The 21,222-nt window shown below is 41.6% G+C and overlaps 2 protein-coding genes and 1 long non-coding RNA gene across 6 annotated transcripts in view; 2 read left to right on the plus strand and 1 right to left on the minus strand.

Moving 5' to 3' along the window:
• TMEM131L (transmembrane 131 like) overlaps window positions 1–9,873 on the plus strand; it is a 70,476-nt gene extending 60,603 nt beyond the window's left edge. Inside the window, exons 27-35 of the mRNA XM_040699677.2 lie at window positions 36–160; window positions 1,704–1,861; window positions 2,281–2,466; window positions 3,543–3,621; window positions 4,654–4,736; window positions 5,957–6,077; window positions 6,998–7,086; window positions 7,881–8,023; window positions 9,457–9,873. Of these exons, the coding sequence (XP_040555611.1) occupies window positions 36–160; window positions 1,704–1,861; window positions 2,281–2,466; window positions 3,543–3,621; window positions 4,654–4,736; window positions 5,957–6,077; window positions 6,998–7,086; window positions 7,881–8,023; window positions 9,457–9,735 (1,263 nt within the window). The 3' untranslated portion in view covers window positions 9,736–9,873. The remainder of the gene's footprint in view (window positions 1–35; window positions 161–1,703; window positions 1,862–2,280; window positions 2,467–3,542; window positions 3,622–4,653; window positions 4,737–5,956; window positions 6,078–6,997; window positions 7,087–7,880; window positions 8,024–9,456) is intronic.
• LOC101748357 lies at window positions 1–17,728 on the minus strand. 4 transcript variants are annotated; one of them, XR_006939265.1, is made up of 3 exons: window positions 17,572–17,728; window positions 16,965–17,077; window positions 1–2,207 (listed from the first exon to the last, which is right to left on the minus strand). It is a non-coding gene; the product is annotated as an uncharacterized LOC101748357 (long non-coding RNA). The 4 variants fall into 4 exon arrangements; XR_001466275.4 differs by lacking the exon at window positions 1–2,207 and adding an exon at window positions 2,238–2,492; XR_001466274.4 differs by lacking the exon at window positions 1–2,207 and adding an exon at window positions 2,238–11,321.
• TLR2A (toll-like receptor 2 family member A) overlaps window positions 17,668–21,222 on the plus strand; it is a 22,118-nt gene continuing 18,563 nt past the window's right edge. The window contains exon 1 of the mRNA NM_001396827.1: window positions 17,668–17,836. The gene's annotated coding sequence lies outside the window, so the exon portion shown is untranslated. The remainder of the gene's footprint in view (window positions 17,837–21,222) is intronic.

Consider the following 21,222-nt stretch of genomic DNA (forward strand, 5'->3'; position numbering starts at 1 on the left):
TTAGCTCTTTTTTTTTTTTTTTTTTAAATCTTCAGCAAGAAGATGCATTTAGGAAGAAGAAACCTCAAGAGAAGAAGGAAGGAAATGTCCCAAATATGAATTGGAATAGAAATAGAACATCTCGGAAAAATAAGAAAAAGAATGTTAACATATCTACAAGGTATGTGTTGCCTCACCAAGTCATGAAAAAATCTAGAATTGCAGTAATATTTCCTCAGGGTTTTGTTGAGTTTTGCATAGTACGCTAGACAGATTGCTTTATCTCTTTAAACAAACACTCAGTAGTCCTGGCCTGGGTCTTTATTGTTGAGAATACACAGTACAAAATATTGCCAGCAAAAGAAATATTTATCCATTTGTAAACCTGCATATGAATAGACTCAGTCTACTGCATAGCAGTGCTTGCTCTCTGCTATGCCATGAGATTTGCTGCCTCTGAGATTTGGATGGTTAACGTTCCGTTATTGTATTGTGTGGGTAAGATCCAGTCATATTTTTTTTCTGTGAAAAAGGAAGACAAAGTTCTTCAAATTATTCCACCACTGGGAGAATTATCTGCTGTATAGTGTAACTTAGGGGTGATATTGTTGTCTGATGGTTTTGAAGAAGAAAGAAAAGAGACAGATAATTGCATTTTTGCCATAATGATTAAAAAGTTATCTACCTCAGAGGAGCTGATAAGTAATATCAGTGAAGCTTCAGTGACAAGTGTTGACAATAGGACAGAGCAGCTCTAGGTTGAAATAGTGCGATTACCTTGGGAAGTTACTTGTTTTTTCCCCTGAGATTCATTTAAATACATTTCTGAGGTCAACTGTGAATTACTCCATTAAATATTTTTTTCATATTTCTAGTATTTATGCTATGTTGCTTGTTAATAAAAACAAAATACAAATTTTAAATAACTGCTAGAACAGAAATACTTACTAGGAGAAAATTTTTGTTCTTTACCAGTCCTTTGAATTAAGGTCACAATTGTACAGAGCCTTCATGGACTTACTTTTTAATGTGAATGATCCTGTTGAGATCAGTGGACTTAAGGAAATTGTAAATTTGAAGGAGTTGTTGTTACTTATTATAAACAAACTAATATCATTGTGGGAAGTCAGTGTATGTAAAAGGCACAATGGAAGTACTGAAATTTGATGTCTATTCCACAAACTGATTCAAAGTTTTCTCATTTCTACAGCTAAGATGTGGCTGTATCCTTCTTGTAGAAACTTGACAGCTGAGTTTTATTCCTTTTCCCTTAGTACTCTGATTACTATATTGGCTCCATATATTTCAGTTTGATTAGGAAAACCTTGAAATTTCTTCAGATTTCATAACCAGATTATTCTAGTTACAATTATGTCAGTGAAATAGAAGTAGGGCACATTTTCCAGTCAACCTAGATCTCCATACAATGCTAGATTGTGCTTATTGCTAGAACATATAAATGCCTTCTTCATTAGAGAATGGAATTGAACTTGCATGCATTGTCTTGCTCCCCTTAAGAAGTAACAGTCTGTCTGATGGAATATTGCATTTTGGGAAAGCATTAACAGAGAGTTTTTAGGTAAAACTGAGGAAGAATACTCATCAACCTATTCCTCACCTCACATTCTGTCTTGACAGCCTTTTGAGTTGGGATGTTAAGTTGGGACCTTAAAAGGAAAAAATAATGATATATATATGTGTTTCTTTGGCTGTGGTTGTATTAGGGTCTCCGAGCAGAGTGAGTTGAAGTATCTGTGCAATGAATATGAAAGACTGGACCTGAGAGAGAATATTGGAATAAGAGCCTGGCGTCCTCAGGGTGATGGGGAAAATTGTAAAGCAGACCAAAAACCTGGGAGCTTGTCTATACAGGGAGAAACAGGTATGCAGTCTGAACTGTCTTAAACTGGAGAAGAAGCATAAAATGTTTTCTTGGGAATAGAACCGTACTCATCTCCTGAGACCTCCTTGTTCCTCTTGTCATCAAATCCTGTCACGAAGACGACAGGGCTGGTAAGAGGAGCAGGCACCACTTCCTTCTCAGAGCTGGTCAGCGCAGTGCCAGGGCCATCATTCCTGCTTGTTTTCTAAGAGCTGTGTGTACCACTAACTGTGCTGTATCCTCACTTGTGTTCATTGCACTGGAGGTGTCTTTTAGGCGGTAAGCTTCTCATGGTAGGGGCTGGCATGTTCATCTTGATGAGAATTTCAGTAGTTACTACTTTCTCCTATCAGGAAATGTAGAGAATTACTGTAAATACATATTTCAGGTAACTTTTATTTTATTTATTATTTCTTTAGAAAGCTTTTATCAGTGGTCCAAAAAGAATTGTTTGGAGAAGTTTTGCTCTGATTCAAGCTCAGATTGTGGAAGTTCATCAGGAAGTGTTCGTGCCAGTCGTGGGAGCTGGGGTAGCTGGAGCAGTACCAGCAGTTCTGATGGAGATAAAAAGCCCATGATTACTGCCAGGCATTTTCTTCCATCCCGTAAGTTCTGTCAACATCATATACATCTGCAAATAGTGGGAGAGTTTCAGCCTTCCTGCTGAATGTAGAGCTGCCATGGCATGGAATGTAACTTGCCTTTTTGTAAGAGAGAGCACCTCTCAGACACAGCGGGACACATTTAATAAATAACTTGGTATCACAAGTTTTATAGATAGAGACAGTGTTAGAAGGTTACAAAGGAAGTGTCAGGCTCTGCACTAAGGAGCTGCATGTTTTATTTTCAAGGAAAGATGGAAGAAATGAGTCTCTAGTCAAAAGTTTTTGTCTTTTGAATGTTCTATCACGTTAATTAAAAAAAAAAAGAAGTATCCCCTTATTGTTTAAGAAATCGTACAAATGACAACTGTGTGCAAGCAGTTCAGAATGGATCTCGGCATGGTGGAATTGGATAACTGTATTTGAGGTAGAAGGAACCAGGAGGCCACTTGATACACTTGAGGGATATGAGAAGTGGCAAATGTGGTTCATTACTGCATCTTTTTTGAATGCCTGAATACCATTAAAATAGTTGAAAGCCCAAGACTCAGTTACTACCATTGCTGGCCAATTGATGTAGTGATAGAAGTAAATGTTTTAAAAGTGAGACAAGTACAAACAGCCTTGAATACCTGAAAGAACTGGTTTTGGAGAATTAAAAAATGTGCCTGTGTTTATATGTACATCTGTGTGTGCATAATGTGTCACATTCTTATGTTAGCAAGGATGCTATGTGACGAGTCTGAACCTGTGATATGATGGATAATGATTTGTGGGCATGTTACTTTATTGTCAGATTTTATTACTTCTTTAGAAGTCATATCAAATTAAGAATAAATTTGATAGTAACAAGGAATCTCTTAACATTTAGAGTGTTGCTAATTACTGAAGTCAAAATACATTTAAGATCAAGTGGTAAATAAATCAAACACTTTGCATATTAATGCAGTTAGTGATACTACCAGTTACTGAGGAGAAACTTTGTTAACACCATTGATGATTCAGTATGTGTGTATAAATATTCTGTGCATACTTCTTTTTTTAGGATCTTTGATTTTTACAGTCATTCTTTTCTTTAGGGGAGAATATTTCACAAAACGATTTTCCATCTGAAACTCCTATCACTTTAAATCTGTCTCATAACATCTGCAATACCAGGTAAAAAATTTGAATGTAAGCCTGCAACACATGAAAAGAAACTCCACCAACTTGAAACCTTGTCTCATTTTGGTGAATTATACCTCTTGTTTTATTATATTTGGTTTATTATGTTTTATCATCTAATTGCACTTTCTACTTGGAAGAAGAATCTTTCTCAGTATGTGGAAAGATCTGTGCAGTTGAGACAGAAAAAGGATTGTGCGGGGGTATATGGAAAACAAAATTTGAGAGTAAAGGAAATTATTTTTCCCCACTGATTTCTTCCAGATCTTAGCAACCTGCTACATTTCTATCCACCCTTAGTTATATTAAATTAAAAATTGTTAAAAAAAAAAAAAAAAAGTGAGACTTTCAAGTTGATGTTATTCTTTTAATGAGAGTAATGCTCTCCTAGGAAATTTATTTCCCCCTCCCCTTCTTTCCTTTCTACTTATTCACTATAGTAGAGATAGCGTCTACAATTCTTATCACTGTGAATCCTTATTTCACTTCTCATTCATAACTGTCTATGTCATTCATAATTTTCACCAGCAAAAATAATTTAATCCTTTTCCTCTGGGTTTCTGGTGCTTACAAATGCTCCCTTTCCACTCACAAGTCATTTCTTTGATGGCATTCGATGAATACAAAATTGATGTTCATGTGTGCCTATGTGTCTTCATACACATAGAAGTCAACTTGTCTGAAAGTTGTTGGGAGCACTGAAACATCATGAGAGATCTTATTCATCTTAATGGAATATAGCTTGTTTTTCAATTTCAAGAGAAGAGCTGTTAAATTAATTTGCAATAGTTTGATGCTTGGATAAGTGAGATTATTAAGATGTATTTGTTTTGTATGCTTAATTAGTAGCTGATGCAGTGGTAATTCAAATAAGGAGAAAAACAGGGAAAAACAGGGAAAGCAATAGCAAGAGTTGTATTCTCTAGAATATTTTTTTCATCTGCATATCTTTCTTTTGAAATACTTTGGAATATGAACGTAAGAGTGTCTTGATTTAAGAAATTCCATTTCCTTTTCGTTTAGCAGAGACATGAATAGCATTCCTCAGTATCCTGATACCTTGTGTCCAAATTTCACTGATATAGCTGCAGATCCTGAAAAGAATAAAGGTCAGTTACTGAATTAACAACTTCAGTTGGCTTTGCAGTCTTCGCCAAGCAGTGTCAATAGTGTTGCTAACATTCTCTGTATATGCAGAGTTCATACACACGTTGTTAGATCTTGACTTCTAGGCAAGTTAAGATTAAAGTCAGCAAGCAAAATCTTACAGCTTTGATATTCTTCTGTATCTTCTCTGTGTGAATACAGCATTTTGCTTTCAGCTCTCATTTTTAGGTATTTTTTTTCTCTTGCTTTGAGGTTTAAGTCTAAAAGTAATGTGGCTGGGATATGAGAACACCAGTTCCATATGTTAAAATGAAGTTCAGCATTGGGTCAGATGTGACCACTTTTTCCTCTCCAAACTTCCAGTCAGGACTTGCTCTTTTTGAAAGGAGTAACGAATGAGATAGGGTCAGAGTTTTAAAATGCTGAGTTCTCATCCTTTGTATCTCAAAGGGAAATAATATTAACTTGTTCAGTGGGATTCATAGCAGCAAAAAGTTCAATGTGGTCAGGTGGAGTTTGAAAACTGGTTAAAATACATAGCTCTTTGAGTAGCATGCTGCTGTGCCTTTTGCTGTAGGATGGGTGTCTGGCAAGGTACAAACAAGGGAATGGTAACAAAGTGTCTTTGAGCAGTTAGGTTAGAATGATAGTTAATGGTGATAGGACAAGGGGGAGTGGTTCAAGCTTAAGGAGGGATGGTTTAGATTTGATGTCAAGGGGAAGTTTTTTATCAAGAGAGTGGTGAGGTGCTGGAACAGGCTGCCTAGAGAGGTTGTGGATGCCCTGTCCCTGGAGGTTTTCAAGAGCAGGATGGATGGGGCCCTGGGCTACCTGACTTAGTACCAAATCTGGAGATTGATGGCCTTGTCTGTTGCAGGGGGGGGTTGGAACTTAATGATCTTTCAGGGGGTTGAGGAGGAAGGGCCTTTCCAACCCAAGTCATTCAGTGATTCTGTGATAGGTAACTTGAGAACTCTTGCTTTGTTTTGTGGAATTACAAATTCTTCATTCAAGTCTCTTCCTACATAATTATTTTTAAGGAATAGAAATTCTGAGATTTGTTTGAAGATTGATGTTCGTCACATAAGTAGGTTGGTTGATATCTCCAGATTTTTCATCTGCCATATAGTCTTTGTTGTGGAGAATCAAATATTGCAGTGATACTCACAATTGGTGAAAGCCTCCTTCCTGTTTTGCATGTCATTCTCTTTTCCCTGCTTAGGTCTTTACCCAGCAGGAGACTTGTGGCCTCCCCAGCCTGTCTGCCTGACAAACAGTTTAAACTACAACCTTGAGAATAATCTGCCATGCATGATCCAGGAAACACCTCCGATCCACAACAGGCAAGTTATGTTTTGTTAAGGTTTTCTGTGGTGCAGAGGAGTGCACTTGAGCTCATTTTTAACTATCATCTTCCTTGCAAACATTATAATTCATGCCATTGCTTCAATCCCCTAGTTTTTCATGTTTTTTTCATTAGTATGTCATAACTTAGCTCATACAAACTCACTGGTGTTCCTACTCATATACAGGTATCTGCCTTCAGTTCAAGTCATATCCTGTCATCCAAAATGAAAGAGTGGGTAACACAAATCCCCAAATGATGATGATGTGATCCCAACCAGGCTGCTAACCTCAACTGTAAACTGTCATGTCTACAGACTGCAGCCCTGATGATTTGGAGTAATGGCTGGCAGTCTGCTCTCGAAGTCGAATCTTTAAGAATTACTCTTGAAAGTCTTCTTGAAATACTTCAATTATTTGAATGGAAACAAGTATGATCCCTACACTATGATCCCTACACTAAGCATGCATAGTTTAGGAAACCTGTGGTGGGTGAAGTACAAATCCCCTTACAGAGTGCTCTGCATAGAAATGCTAAAGAATGCATTGCATCTTTACCCCCCCCCTCCCCCATCAAATCATGGTATTTTACTTTCTATCTACCACTTCTGTGCCTGTGGGAAAGAAATCTGATTATTTTCTTTTTGTGGAGGAAGAAGTTGAATCCCACAAGGTGTTGCAGAACTCTGGTAGCTGTAACTACAATTTGTTCATCCTCCCAGGGGGAATAAAGAGTTCAGTGAGAGGATTGCCATGATTATGTGCTGGCAGGATTTGTATGGCAAGCAGAATGTGAAAAGCCTCATCAGTTACAGGCATTTTACACCCGATAGCTTTACAGTGAATAAGTATGTCTAAATAATTTTCAGAAGTTCTGCAAATTGTTTCTAACAGCACATTTTTCTTTTTCTTGGGACAGCTTCATTGACTGGAACGCAACTTGTGACAGCCAGTTTTCCAACGTGTATTGTCCATTTGAGATGAACGAATATGGTGCTATTCCAGAAGGTAAGATGAAGTAAAAAAGTTATCACTGAGCATGTTTTTTCTCTAACCTAACTTATAAAACAAAAGGCTGAGCTTGTCTATAAGCATCTGGGTGTTTGAAGTTTATACTTTCCAGCTGACTGGGTACTCTATAGGAAAAAAAAAGCACTGTCTACATGTGGTAGATGAGAAAGCCAATTTTTGTATAGAATCATTAAGCCTGAAAATTCAGGACTTGGTCTGAGAGGGAATAGAGAAAAATGCTTGTGATCACAGTATTACACAATTCTTTTTTGCACAATTTTCTTTGTTTCTCCTCTGGCTTGCTTTCCAGTGTGTGTGAAACAGAAGGCCTCTTGTGACCAATTACGTTTGCAGGCTAGAGTTTCTTGGCTTGGGACACACTCTGGCAAGAACCTAAAATTCTTTAGTATTACCTAAGCAGTAATTAAAGATCAGGCTACAGTATCACAGGCAGCAGGGTAATCTCTGGGGTGCTTAGAGTTGAGGTATATTGGCAGTGAAGCCAAGGTAGACTCTGCCATGCACGTTCTGCAGCTAATAAAGACTGCTTTCTCCAGTAAAGAGATTGCCTACTCTTTATCCCATTCTCCTGACAGAGGTTTGTTACTGGGTCCCTAGAACAAAATGGTAGTCTTGTTAACACAAGTTGTTATGCTTTGCTGCTGCACTGCCTGGAAGCTGCCTAAAGTCACCAAAAGCTGAGCTTGGTTCTTGCATGTCTTGCTCCAAGAATGTTCAAAATTAAATAAGGCAAAAGCCTTATTTTCTCTTCCCTGTTTTATAAACTGCAGAAAACATGAACTACTCCAACGGCTTCCCAGGCACAGCTGCAATGCAGAACACAGCCTTCATTGACCAGAGCTGCACCTCCACCTGGAATGCGCCACACAACATGCCACCTACCTGGGAGCCTGCCAGTTATGTCAACTCCACAGTGAGTATTGCCACTGCCAGGCGCTGCTTTCTTATGCCACTTGAAAAGTGTGTACCTGCCTTGCCCTCACCTACTGCTTGCATGTTGCTCATATTTCCTTTAAGTAGCCTGACGTGTGTTTGACGTTGGTGTTGGTAGCATGGATTTCTCCCAGTTGTTGGTCAAGGTTGTTCCTGAGCTTTGTCTATAAAACTCTAAGATGGATCATTTTTGCCTGCAAATTGACTAAAATCATCTTACATATGGAAAAATATTTTGGACTTGCATAGTCTACTGAGACTTTTTCCCATCCAAATCAGCCTTTCCAGATGAGGGTAGAATACAGAAAGTGCTGACAGCAAAACCCGGAGATTTGGAAATGGTAGGGCTAAACGGACAGCTGCTCTCGGTGACTTTGACAGGTTTTTTTTTCTTTTTTTTTTTTTCTTCTGGGAAATCCAAGTGATTTAAGCTGGATTTGTGTAGATTTCTGAGTGTTGACTTTGACCTCTAACTGTCTGGACTAGCCACGTCTGTGTCATCCCACAGTGCAATGTGTGGCTCACCTCAGTTCCAGGCAGTCTTTACTTGCAACTACATTTTCTTCAGCTCAGATTTCAATATCTTATAGATTTTTTTTACTACATTTGTAATACGTTTGTTTTGAATAAAAATATTCAAATAAAGCGATAAATATTTCTAACTGCAGAACTGAAAATTCTACTCAAATTAAAAAGTAGCAAAACTGGTAGAAGACTGTTTCCTTAAATAGATGCAGCTTTATTTCATATTCTATTCAAGAATGCCAGGAAACACAGAAGGTAGAGATTGGAAAATACATTGAATAATTCGGTTCATTTCCCTGGCAAACTATTCACTACAGTACATTTCAGTGTTTCATTCAATTTTAAAAGTCCCAAGACTTCCATGACCTTTCTGAGAGGTTTCCTTGCAGACTAATACATCTTGCTCTTCAGGAGATTCCTCATAAGCTTTCGAAATTTTTCTACCTAAACTCCCTAGCTCCCAGTTGGATTCTCTTTTCCATACTGAATATCCATTTTTGCTTGTGTGCATGATCTTTCATTACTGATACATACATCAACCTTTTCCTCGTCATTTCTTAGGCATCCTTCTGTTTTAGTTTTAACTCTCCAAACCATGTGTGATGCTCTTTACATCATCTGTTTATCCCTTGTATTTCTTAATAACCCAGCCAGAACTAAATACTGTATTCTTGCTACAGTGATATTGGTGCCATGCAGAGAGCATGCTAATGCTGCTGTAATCTTTTTTTGGGCAACCTTACTGCCTTGTCAGCTTATTTAATTTTCAACTTGCAAGTTTTCAATGTTCTTTGCATAAATGTTGCTTCCTCCCACTTAGTACACTTCCATGCTTTCTTTGAGCGGGCTGTTCTGCAGCTCCCCTGATACTTTTATCTTGTTCTGCAGCCCTACCTCTCGAACACCCGAAGCTTGTCTCCAATGTCTGGACTTTTTGGTTCCATCTGGGCACCGCAGAGTGATGTTTATGAAAGCTGCTGCCCTGTCAGTGCCACGACCCAACACTCAACCCATGTTGAGAACCAAGCTGTTATGTGTAAGCAGGAATACTATCCGAGGTTTAACCCGTTCCGTGCCTACATGAACTTGGACATATGGACTACAGCAGCCAACCGAAATCCAAATTTCCCACTTTCGAGGGACTCGGGTTACTGCGGAAATGTGTGAAAGGAATTTGATTTAAAAATGTGAATAAAGATGCCTGCAATTTTGATTACTAGAGTAAGCTGGTTGTTGAATAGATTACAATGTTGGTGGATATTTTGGCACTTTTATATTGAAAATAAATTTTTTTTTTTTACTGAAGTCTACGCATTCGGTGCATTTTGAAAAGGAAAATGTTCAAGACACTGCTATTGTCAGGTGAAGGCTATAAATCTGAACCTCAAAACTTTTCAAGAATAAATGTTAGGTTCTTAAAAGCATCCGTGAGCCCGTACTGCGCATTTCTTCTGAGGTTTACATTCTGTGGTATTAACTAGGTGTCTTCTGGTATTTGTAGGTACAAAATCTTACTTGCAAATAATTGCATTGTACTAAACAGCAGCACTGAGGGCTGCTTGTTGATGTTGGTCAGACATGTTCCAAGTGGTGCTGCTCTTGCTGCTGACATAGTTGTCAATATAGACTTCTGGAAACAGACAAATGGCTGAATTGTGGCTTGCTTCAAACTGCTAGCCATCAGCTGGATGGTCCAAGTCGCAGCTGCTTGGAGGAGGATTATGAAGCAAAGCCTCTGTGGTGGCTGCAGACATGGCAGCAGCTGCAGGTTGCAGCTGAGGAAGCTCAGGTGGACCAGGAGGAGCAGCTTACTGCTGCACAGACAGAAAGAAGATGAGAATTCTGTTTGACAATAACAAACCGAAGCTCTCACATTTATTTTTATGCGAAGGCAGAGCAGCTAAGGCACTGCAGAGTAGCTGATGAGCCCATGTGCAAGGCTGCTTGGCAACCTAAGAGTCCAGACACAAATTCCAACTCTGCAAGTCATGTTACGTTGCTGAGCTATCAGACCAGCTCTTCTGACCTGCTGGTTTTGGCTGGAAATGCCATCTTTGTTCTTGAAATGTTACCTCAGAAACAATTTCCATAAATAGCTTTTTTCAACAAACTGACTGTTATCAAACAAGTTTTGTTGAAAGATCCCCTAAGTGCTGTGCTTTAACACGTTTGAATTAGCTCAGTAAGAAGAGGGTGATTGGAAAGCTGCTGCACTTAACTGCTTTGGCTGCTCACGTGGAGAATGTTTCTAAGCCTTCCTTTGGATTTAGCGTCAGAAAAATCAGATCATCCCTGAATGCTTTTCAGAACCAGGAGTCTTTGGCTGCTACCCATTATGTGTCTTGCTGGAAGGGACTCTGTGACCAGAGTTTAACAGTAGCTGCTGCAAAGTTCCCACATCATATGAATTTTGCTTCCTGAATTCAGTGTTAAGCCACAGGAAGTAGTTTTAGCCACTGATGTGCTTTCGGTGCACCTGTTGCCTACGGCAGGGGGCTGCCGAAGGAGTAGAAAAGGAATGCATACACAAGAAACATGAAAAGAACAATCATTTGGTTTGAAAAGCAATTTCCCCTGGAGCTGGGTAGTATTAAGCAAAATGTTTCATATAACTTTTTATAACAATTACAAAGGAATGTAACAAGCTCATTAAGGTTACCAGGGATAATTGCTGCCATCAAGAGACATCCATTTCTTAATGAGCAGTCCACTGAATACAAGTAGAGATCAGGGCTCAATTAAAACCCTTCTTCCTGCAGTAAAGGGGAAGATGAAATAATTAATTCCACTATAGATTTCTTTGCACCAAAATAACTAATTCTGCTAATTCTGGAGAGGTTGCTTAAATGAATAGCTATAAAGGCATCTAATTGTTTTGAGCAATATAATTTCAAGTTTCTTGCTTCATCCCAGGAATTTCTATTAGCGGGTTCAGGAGCTTTGTCGATCTCTGAAACTGTTACGTTTTGTTTCTGAGAATCTTCAAAAACTGAAGAAACAGTTAAGATTGCAAAGGGAAAAAAACAATAGAGGTGTAAAAGAGGAGAAGCTTGCACAGTTCACTAGTAGGGCTGGTTATGGAGGGAGGGAGGAAATCGTAGGCAGGGCCAAGCTTTCAGCATGGATTTCTATCCTAGTGTGAATGCTACGTAAACTCAGGATGTTCAGCATTTTTCCCAAGGAGAGACTTGGAGAAGCAACATCCTCTGCTGTTCCCTTTCTAAGGAGCCTGGTGGCATCCTAGGCATGCACTGGGAGATGAAGGGACTGATTCTGAAGTTATGCTGTCCCCAGTTTGCACAGAACGTCTTGGCCAAGTCTGCCTGGTTCGTCCCCATTTTCCATCCTGGAGCCATGGTGCGTTTTGTGAAAGTTTATAGGTACTACGCAAGACGGTATCTATTGCAAGGAGCATTAAACTGTCTCAGCCTAGCAGGGCTGCAGTGAGCCCCTCCCGTGGCTGAGATCTGTGTGACTTGTACAGCAGTGGGATGGAATGCAGTGGAATGCAGTGGAGCAGCTCCCTGGGACTCACCATGGTAAGTGAGGCTGGTCCATATGGTGCTCCTCTCCCGTCAGAAGGGATTTGAACTGGACAGACTGGTTTTTGTGGTGGTGGGTGGGGCTTTGTTTTCTAGCATTTGCTCTTATTCTTTCCAGCCCTGGGCAATGCCTGCTACTTGTTTCTCCTAGTTGCTGAATCACCCCATATTGTTTGTCCTCTCTGGATGCTTGCTGTGAGCTATGGGTGGGACAGATAAGGGGTGTTATGTCTGCGTCACCATGGCCACGGCAGCTCTGCTTTTCCCACCCTATTCCACTGTTGGGTCAGCCGACCTTGTGCTCCTCATAGCAACTCTGGAGCTCATAACTGGTGCAGGGGCCCAGGTGCACCCCAGTGCTGACAGCCCAGCATTGCTGCTCCCTTCAACTATGTGCTGATGACCCTGCAGAAGTGCCTGCCTTATAAAAAGCCTGCCTTGTTGCTTTGAGTTGCATGCCAAGTGCCTCACTTTTTCCATGGTCTCTGCTTCACTTTGCTTATTGCTTACTTAAATCACAGCAGCACATCCCCTCAAACCCTCTTGAATTTGGGTTGGCAACTGGGAGAGGCAGGGTGCTCAGGGTCACAGCTGTCTCAAAGTTACACCTACAGCTTGCTTCTTATGTAGGGTCATAGGTTGGGTGCTGCAGTGAGGCATCGGTGCCCTGCAAGGAGCTGCTGGGGCTTCTGGCTCTGAGTGACAGTGGGTTTTGCTCGGGACAGCTTTATGGTTTCATTAGTGTTGTTGGAAATATCCAGATAATTTTGTCAGGATGGTATCTCTGATAAAAGCAGAGAAAAAAAAAAGCGAATAAAATCGCAATTGCAATGGCAGGCATCCCGCAAGCAGGAGCACCCCTAAGGACACAGTGACTACTGACTGACACCAGATAACAAATGTAAACCTTTGAAAAGATTGTGAACCTGGAGTACCCAGCCAATGGGGAAACGGGAGGGAGATAGGCAAGGGGCTCATCTAGAGGTTCTGGTCCTAAGGAGTGTGAAAGGCAACAACTGTGGCCAGGATAGTCCAGCTTCCTGACCCAGTTTTACAACCTGTGATTTAATTAGGTGGTTCATCTTTTCCTCCTGACTACTTGCCTGTGGCCTGTGTGGTATGTGCAATTGTCAATCCATTCCCAATAGCTTACTGACCTGTTGGATAATCTTTGCAGTAAAGTGAGTTCCCAGGTTGGAGGATATTGTTGCAGGAACCCCAAACCTTGGAATAATCTCCTGCAACAATACCTTGGTTATTTCTTTGGCTTTATTGGTCCTACAAGGGAATGCTTCTGGCCACCCTGAAATGGGTATTGGTTAGACCTAGCACATAACAAAACCCTCCTTTTTCCTGGCAGTTCCAAAAAAAATCAGTTTGCCATTGTTGCCCTAGAAGGTTCCCTTTCCCAATAGGCCCCACTTGTACCCTGTTCCTAGTACTAGGACCATATAATTACTTTGTAGTGTCTGTTCCCCCAGTATGTTTTATTATGTTCCCTTAGAACCTATTTCCATAAAATACTGAAGGGCACAACTACGTGTCCATCTGGGTATGCACCCATCTGTCAGCTTGCTTTCTTCTCTTTTAAATTGTTAATTAGATTCCTATCATCTCTAGAATACCTTAAAGGTTCCGACTCTGGTTCAGAGATTTTAAGTTTACTGTCTGGAATTAAAGTCAGTTCACCAATTTCTTTTCCCTCAGCTGCCTGTTTTGCCACCTGATCCACTATCATATTTCCAGTTTCCTGTTCAGTGTCACTCTTCTAATGTTCTTTACAATGTATAACAGCCACATTCTTTGGTAGATTACATCATGCTTTTGTTTTCCTTGTGTATAAGCAATCCTTGCTCTTTCCAGATGGTATCATGAGTGGGTACCGCCCCAAAAGCATATTTAGCATCTGTCCATATATTTAAGGTTCTTGTCAAGGCAGTTATTTCAGCCTTCTGAGCGGAAGTCCCCACAGGTAATGGTTTTGCTTCAATTACCTGGTCAGTAGCAGTTACTGCATATCCTGCCTTACAGTTTCCTTGTATCACAAAACGGCTTCCATCGATGAATCCAGGAATCCTCTGCATCATCCAATGGTTCTTCCTGTAGGTCTGGCCCACTGGCACAGTCTCCATGTAATCGCACGCTGCCGGTTTGGAGGTAGCGTTGCTGTCCTGGGTGTTCAGCAAATTCGTTCCTTCCTTCTCTTTGATCAGTTGAGCTTTCTGTTGAGAAACTTCATATCCACTGAAACCAAGAAATTCAGCAAACTCACAGTCCATTGTACACAGTCCTCTTTTGTTACTGTGGCATCCCTGTACTGCAGTAAAGTTCCACCTTGGGATGGAGGAACCCAAGCCTCAGGATCATGAGCTGACTGGTTCTCAAAGATCATTGGGCTGTTCTCACAACCCTGGGTAACACAGTCCAGTTTACTTGCATTTTTATTTATTTATTTTTTCTTTCTCCCCGTATTGGGGTTCTCCTATTCAAAGGCAAATAATTTTAGATTTTTTTTGGCAAAACCAGGCGGAAAAAGGTGTCCTTCAAATTCAGAAGAGCAAATCCCTCCTACTCATTCCTTAACTTGGTTAATAAAGTGCATGGATTTGCCACCACGGGTTGCGTCTCTTCAATAATTACCCTCAAATCTTGTACCAAACTATAGCTTTTGCTATACAATTTTTCATTAGCAAGATTGGGGTGCTGTATTTGGATTCCTATCCAATTAATAATCCAAAATCCAAGAAGTCATTTATTATTTCTTTTATCCTCCTACAATCTTGTATCCTCAAAGGACATTGCTTTACCCTGACTGGGCTGGATCTTGTCTTTAACTTAGCTTCTACTGGACTGCATTTTTGGCTCTGCCAGGCATTCCTGATGCCTGCAATCCTGTGTATACCTGATTTAGGATTTACATAACTTCTGAGGGTACAACATTGCTTTTCCCAGTTTGTGTTAAAGCCAGACTTAATTTTCAGTCAATTAGTCTTGCTTGACACTTAGCTCCAATTTTCTTTACTGAATTTAATCTCTACATTCAACTGTTCTAATATGTCATGCCCAAGTAATGGTTTTGGAGAACCTGGCATGTACAAGAATTTATGTATTCCTACTTGTTCTCCTGGCGTATATTTAATTGGTCCCCAAAAAGTAAGCTTCTCTTGCCAGTAGCTTCTACAACTATTACAAAAATCATCTACGGGTAATAATTCTTGATGCAGCACAGCGTAAGAGGCACCCATATCAGAAAATAAACCTCTTTACCCTGCTTCCCCAGCTGCTTTCGGTCCAGTGGGGGTGGAACTCTCCCTGGGCCTTTCCAGGGAGCTCCCCCTTACCTCTTCCCTGAGGGAATCTCTGGGTCCTCAGGCCCTGTTCTAGTGCAGCAAGGGTAACAGCTGCTACTGTTCTTCCCAATTTCCTTACTTTCTTGCTATCTCTGTTTCTCAATCAATTTTTCCAGATCCCTCACCTCTCTTCTCGGTAAGGACATCCCTGTAACACCTTGCTCAACTTTGCCTTCCTCAGCCTGTGTCTTTCCCAAACCCTTTTCACTTTCCAAACTTTCATTGTTACAGAAATTACTAGCATTATATTTCAGTTTCAACCCCTCCCGTCCCCAGGCTTCCAGTGCTAATACTGGTATATCGGGTTTCCTTAGATCTCTGCAGATGAGGGCTATTCTCACTTCCAATGTCCCGTCCCACCCCCGTTCAGAAGTAATACGCCCTTTACAGTTAAAGGGGGAGTCCCTGGCCCCCAGCTCTTTCTCACTCCGAGTTGTTCTTACAAGCCGCGGTGGGGTTAGTGCGGAGGATGTGTTCTCGTGCCGGCACAAACTGTTTTCCTTAACCCTTTTGCCGTTTTTTTTTCTTTTTTCTTTTTTTGTTTCCCCCCCCCCAATTCCACTACTTGTACTATCAATTACACTTTGGTGTACCATTAACAACTGCACTTCCATATACCATCAAAACAGTTTTCCCCACTCCCTTCAAAATCCACAAATCAAACAACACAATTCTTTAACTTCCACAAAGACCCAGCACTTGGTCTCATGGTCAGGGTACTCAATTATAAAACTGATCCCATTCCTTCATTATGTTCCTGGTTTCTTATTCAATATTCCTCCTGGCTCACCAGCAACGTTTCCCCTATAAGCCAAAATACAACCCAGGGGCTCTTCTCAGTATCTCTTTAGACACCCATTGTCCCATAACAGCCTCTTAGGTAACACTTTCACAACATTTAACAATCACAAAAACAGTGATGATAATCAGTACAATTTATTCTCAGGATCCTTCCTCTCTCTGCTTCCCTTCAGGGCCCAAACTTCCTTCTGTATTCCTTTCCCACTCTTGCATAGCTGCACACCTAAACACATCTCTTTCGTCTCCAGTAAACAACATATCTATGATAAACACATCACTTCCATCCATGAGTAGAAATTAGGCCTTAGAAATTGATCTAATTGTTCTGCTACTCTTACAGGATCCTTAATTAAGAAATTCATTTTCTTCTTGAAACTCCTAAACTTTCTGCTAGTAAAAAAAAAAAAAAAAAAAAAAAAAAAAAAAAAAGCAGGCATTAACACACCCTATTTCCCTTTGACCTAAGGAGACTTCCCTAAGAGGATAAAGTGAAGTATTAGTAAGGTTAGTATTAGAGAAAGGAAAACTCTTCAGGTCCCGTTTTACATTGCTCCAATTCTCTCAGTAATAGAGAGTGCACACTCTCTCTAGGACCCTGCAAAGGATCAGGAGCACGGCCACTCCCCTTCTCTGGAGAGGTCACTGCTGCTTGCATTGCTTTAGAAATTGTAGGGGGAGGGGGGAGAAGGGACTGGAAAGTTACCTGCGGGATCGCATTTACGATCTTTCTGCTTCTTTCTTTTTCTTTTGAACTTCGACTCCTTCTTGTGAGGAACTGTTTTACTTCTTGCATCCATTAACCGGCATATGCCAATTCTGTTTCAGAGAAAGGAGTCTTACTGTTTACATATAAATTCAAAGTCTGACAAGCCCAATCTTCGTCAGACCCTTATTTTGGTCAAAATGATTTTCCCTGTAGTGGCTCTCTAGGCTATGTCTGTGTACAGTACTTAAACATCTCTTTTGCTGTTCTTGTCCCTAGTTTTGGGATTATTTTCCAATTCTGAAGCTTCTTCGCCAGGGGGCTATCTCTAGGCACGAATTTGAGGACCATTTCCCCTGTTCTTGGGAGCTCCTATTCCCCATCCCTCCGGAATGCTGCTGTGAACTACCCAGCTCACAGGTTACCACACTCCGATTCTCGGATTTTGGGCCAATCCCTCCGGAGCACCTTGCTCCGATTCTCGGATTCAACAGGGGTGTACTGCTGGCACCTCGTCAAGCGCACAAGGTATCGCACACCAGCAGCTCCTTCCCGAGACTCACCCGGGTCTCCACCGAGCCCCAGGGCAAGAATTAAATTCCCTTACCTTAGTCCGTACGCGAAGTTACCGGGTCTGCATGGGTCAACACTTTTGCCTACCTGCCCCTTGGCTTTCACAGAGCCCGTCCTTTACGTAACAGTCTCGGTTTCCTATCGGCTATTTCAAGGAGTCACCTCACCACCCAGATAGGACCGCAAAAATCAGCGGGATGCACCTATCCTGTCCAGAGCAGTAGGGGGAGCCCCAAGGAGGCGATAATAATCCCAGACGAGCCCCCCGATTGTTGGAAATATCCAAATAATTTTGTCAGGTCGGTATCTCTTATAAAAGCAGATTTTATTCGCTATTGCAATGGCGGGCGTCCCACAAGCAGGAGCACCCCTAAGGTCTCTGTGACAGCTTTTGTACCTTGTTTCCTCCCTTGCTTATCCCCCTCCCCTGTTACCCTATTGGCTGGGTACTCCAGGTTCACAATCTTATCCAAGGTGTTCTGTTTGTTATCTGGTGTCAGTCAGTACCCATCCTGTTGTTTCCAAGATGTCCTCAGTACTCTTCTTGTCGTACTGATACGGTGATTTGGTGATTTTCTTCAAAGTCTTCGTTAAACAAAGAGTACCGGGGGCAACAAACAAAGAGGTGGGGGGGATGCCACGTTTTCCCTTGTCTCTTCAGGCACTTCTTTGGGCAGGTCATGACATGTTCTCTGGTTTGATGAATCTCGAGCAGGATATTCTTGCAATGTGTATGACAAAATAATACATATATACTTCATCTATATACTGAGTGTGCATTCCTGGGGAAGGTTCATCTAGAGGATAAGTGATGCAATCTATCAGAGACCCCTCCCCCAAGTAAAGTAGAAAGACTCCCAAAAAGAACTATGGCAGCAGAGACCATGAAAAAAAAGTCTTATTTTATTCTAATGCAGAATTGATTCTCACAGTGTGAAGGTGTTACACTACACCATGTGTGAAATGGCAGAGCATGTGAGCCAGATGTCAGATAGCCATCCAGAGGGACCCGGACAGGCTGGAAAAGTGGGTCCATGAGAACCTAATGAGGTTCAATAAGGCCAAGTGCAGGGTGCTGCACTTGGGTCGGGGCAATCCCAGGTATTGATACAAACTGGGATATCTCCTTGAGAGCAGCCCTGCGGAGAAGGACTTGGGGGTCCTGATGGACGAGAAGCTACACTTGAGCCAGCAATGTGCGGTTGCAGCCTGAAAGGCCAACTATATCCTGGGCTGCACTAAAAAAGGAGTGGCCAGCAGGGGGAGGGAGGTGATTGTGCCCCTCTACTCAGCTCTTGTGAGGCCCCATCTGGAGTACTGTGTCCAGGCCTGGAGCCCCCAGTACAGGAAGGATGTGGAACTCTTGGAGTGGGTCCAGAGGAGGGCCACTAAGATGATTAGAGGGCTGGAGCACCTCTTCTATGAGGAAAGGTTGAGGGAACTGGGCATGTTTAGTTTGGAGAAGAGAAGGCCCCAGGGAGACCTCATTGTGGCCTTCGAGTACTTGAAGGGAGCATATAAACAGGAAGGGGAGCGGCTGTTTACAAGGTTGGATAGGGGGGACAAGGACAAGGGGGAATGGTTTTAAACTGGGACAGGGGAGGTTTAGTTTGGATATTAGGAAGAAGTTTTTCACACAGAAGGTGTTGACACACTGGTACAGGTTGCCCAAGGAGGTTGTGGATGCCCCATTCCTGGAGGCATTCAAGGCCAGGCTGGATGTGGCTCTGGGTAGCCTGGTCTAGTGGTTGGCGACCCTGAACATAGCAGGGGGACTGAAACTCGATGATCATTGTGGTCATTTTCAACCCAGGCCATTCTATGATTCTATGATTCTTGAAGTGCTGAGCTCAGGGGTGAGGGAGAAGCTCTTATATGGCCTTTATTCTGGCTTTTTCCTTGCTCTCCCTGTCTGAGTAGGCTTCTGGATGGTCAGGCCCACGTGCCAACCTGTCAAACCAGAGATCAGCTGTCTTGATCAGACTACCACTGGTATTTTGTATGAGAGAGCTTGTTAGTGAAGTCCTCAGAGGACAGAGTATTGTGTTCTATAAATAAAAACAGGAAACAGGTGGCACTAGTTTCAAAAGCTAAGTGGTTTTTAACTAGTCCAATAACTAATTCTCTTGCATACCTACAGAAATATTACAGTTTCATCTTCATAAAGATCAAAAGAACAACTTTGAAGCACTTACCAGGCACATGCAGTCGTGCATTTTACTAGGTGACAGACCAAATATATCTATACAGTAATGGGACTGACTTGCTGATTTCAAATTCCTTCATGTATTCTTGCAGTGCATAAAGCCTAATGACTGCTCTGTTTTGATTTTTTTAATTACTACTACTGTGGACCCAAGGTTGCCCCAAACACACTGCAGATATTAAGAGGGGAAATGTCTGAAAGCCAGAGGTCTGAGAGAAAGCCTGATGAGGATACATTTCATGGTGGGGAGAGAGGCTGAAGAGCTGCACATGTCACTTACCTAAGACATTTATGTCAGCACACCCCCCCCACGTGTTTAGGTCAACACACATAATCATGGATATCTGTTTTCCCTTCCTGAAGGAGATGAGAAGTAAGACCATAGCATGCCTGGCTTAAGTTGGTACGAGTTGGCTCTGAGCTCCAACATGGTATCTTGGACAGGTTGTGTTGACTGTCATGTTGCAGTGATGGAAACCATAGTGCTGCCCAGCAGCAGGTGGAAGTGTTGTGTGCCAGCTGCTGAAAATTCAGAAAACTGTCTTCCAATTGTGAAATTTATTCTGAGAACTGTTTTCCAATGGTATAATTTATTCTGAGGGCGGAAGGAGCTGTTTTTCCAAAGCATTCTGCAGATATTTTAGGGTTATGGTTGAGCTTGCTCTTACAGAAGATGCTGACTTTTATCAGCTTGTCTGAAACTGCTTCCGCTGTGTAGCGGCAAAGAATGAGACACAGCAATACACTCAATGTGAATGCTACTGATGTCCGCTTTATTGTGTTCTGTTTTCTTCTTTTATACTGTTCCATTAATTGCTGACAAATGGTTATATGGTTAATTAGCTTATTTGTTAGCAAATATCAGTTATATAAAAGCCACATGGCGTTATTTACAAAGATTTAACAGCACCCCACATCCTGCTGGCATGTCTCCCTGTTCCGCGTTATCACAACCTGTGTTTCAAAGCAGGACAAGCAGTTCTTCCTCCATCCTAATTTCATGACAACAAACTCTCTTCCAGCTACCAGCTGTGTTTTTCCATAGTCCAGGTCAAGGAACAGGACTTTCCATCTTATTTTAGGGCTGCAAACCCCACACTGCTGCTATCCTCAGATGCAGTGTTATTTTAAAGTATGTCTTGCTACCATGTGTCATTGCTCTGCTCTTCACGCCAAACCCCATATCTCAGGGGAATGCCATGGTGTGCATGACGGTTCTTCCTCTTTCTAGCTCACTGAGATATGGTTTTCCTGGACATGGGCTTCTACTTTATTTGCCTGATCTTTATGCTGCATGCATGTTTGCTTGTTTGCAAGGAATCTCACCTTCTAGTGGCTTTGATTGAAAAGCACCCTTTTGGCAGTGGGGACAGAAATAAAAGGCATAGTTGGGAAACCCCTGCACCTGGGATGGGTGGTGCCCTTCCTCTGCATTCCCCGTTTTTCTTTCCGAGTAGGTCATCAGTAAGTCACACTTAC

Source organism: Gallus gallus, chromosome 4 (assembly GCF_016699485.2).
Source record: "Gallus gallus isolate bGalGal1 chromosome 4, bGalGal1.mat.broiler.GRCg7b, whole genome shotgun sequence".
Lineage (NCBI taxonomy): Eukaryota > Metazoa > Chordata > Aves > Galliformes > Phasianidae > Gallus > Gallus gallus.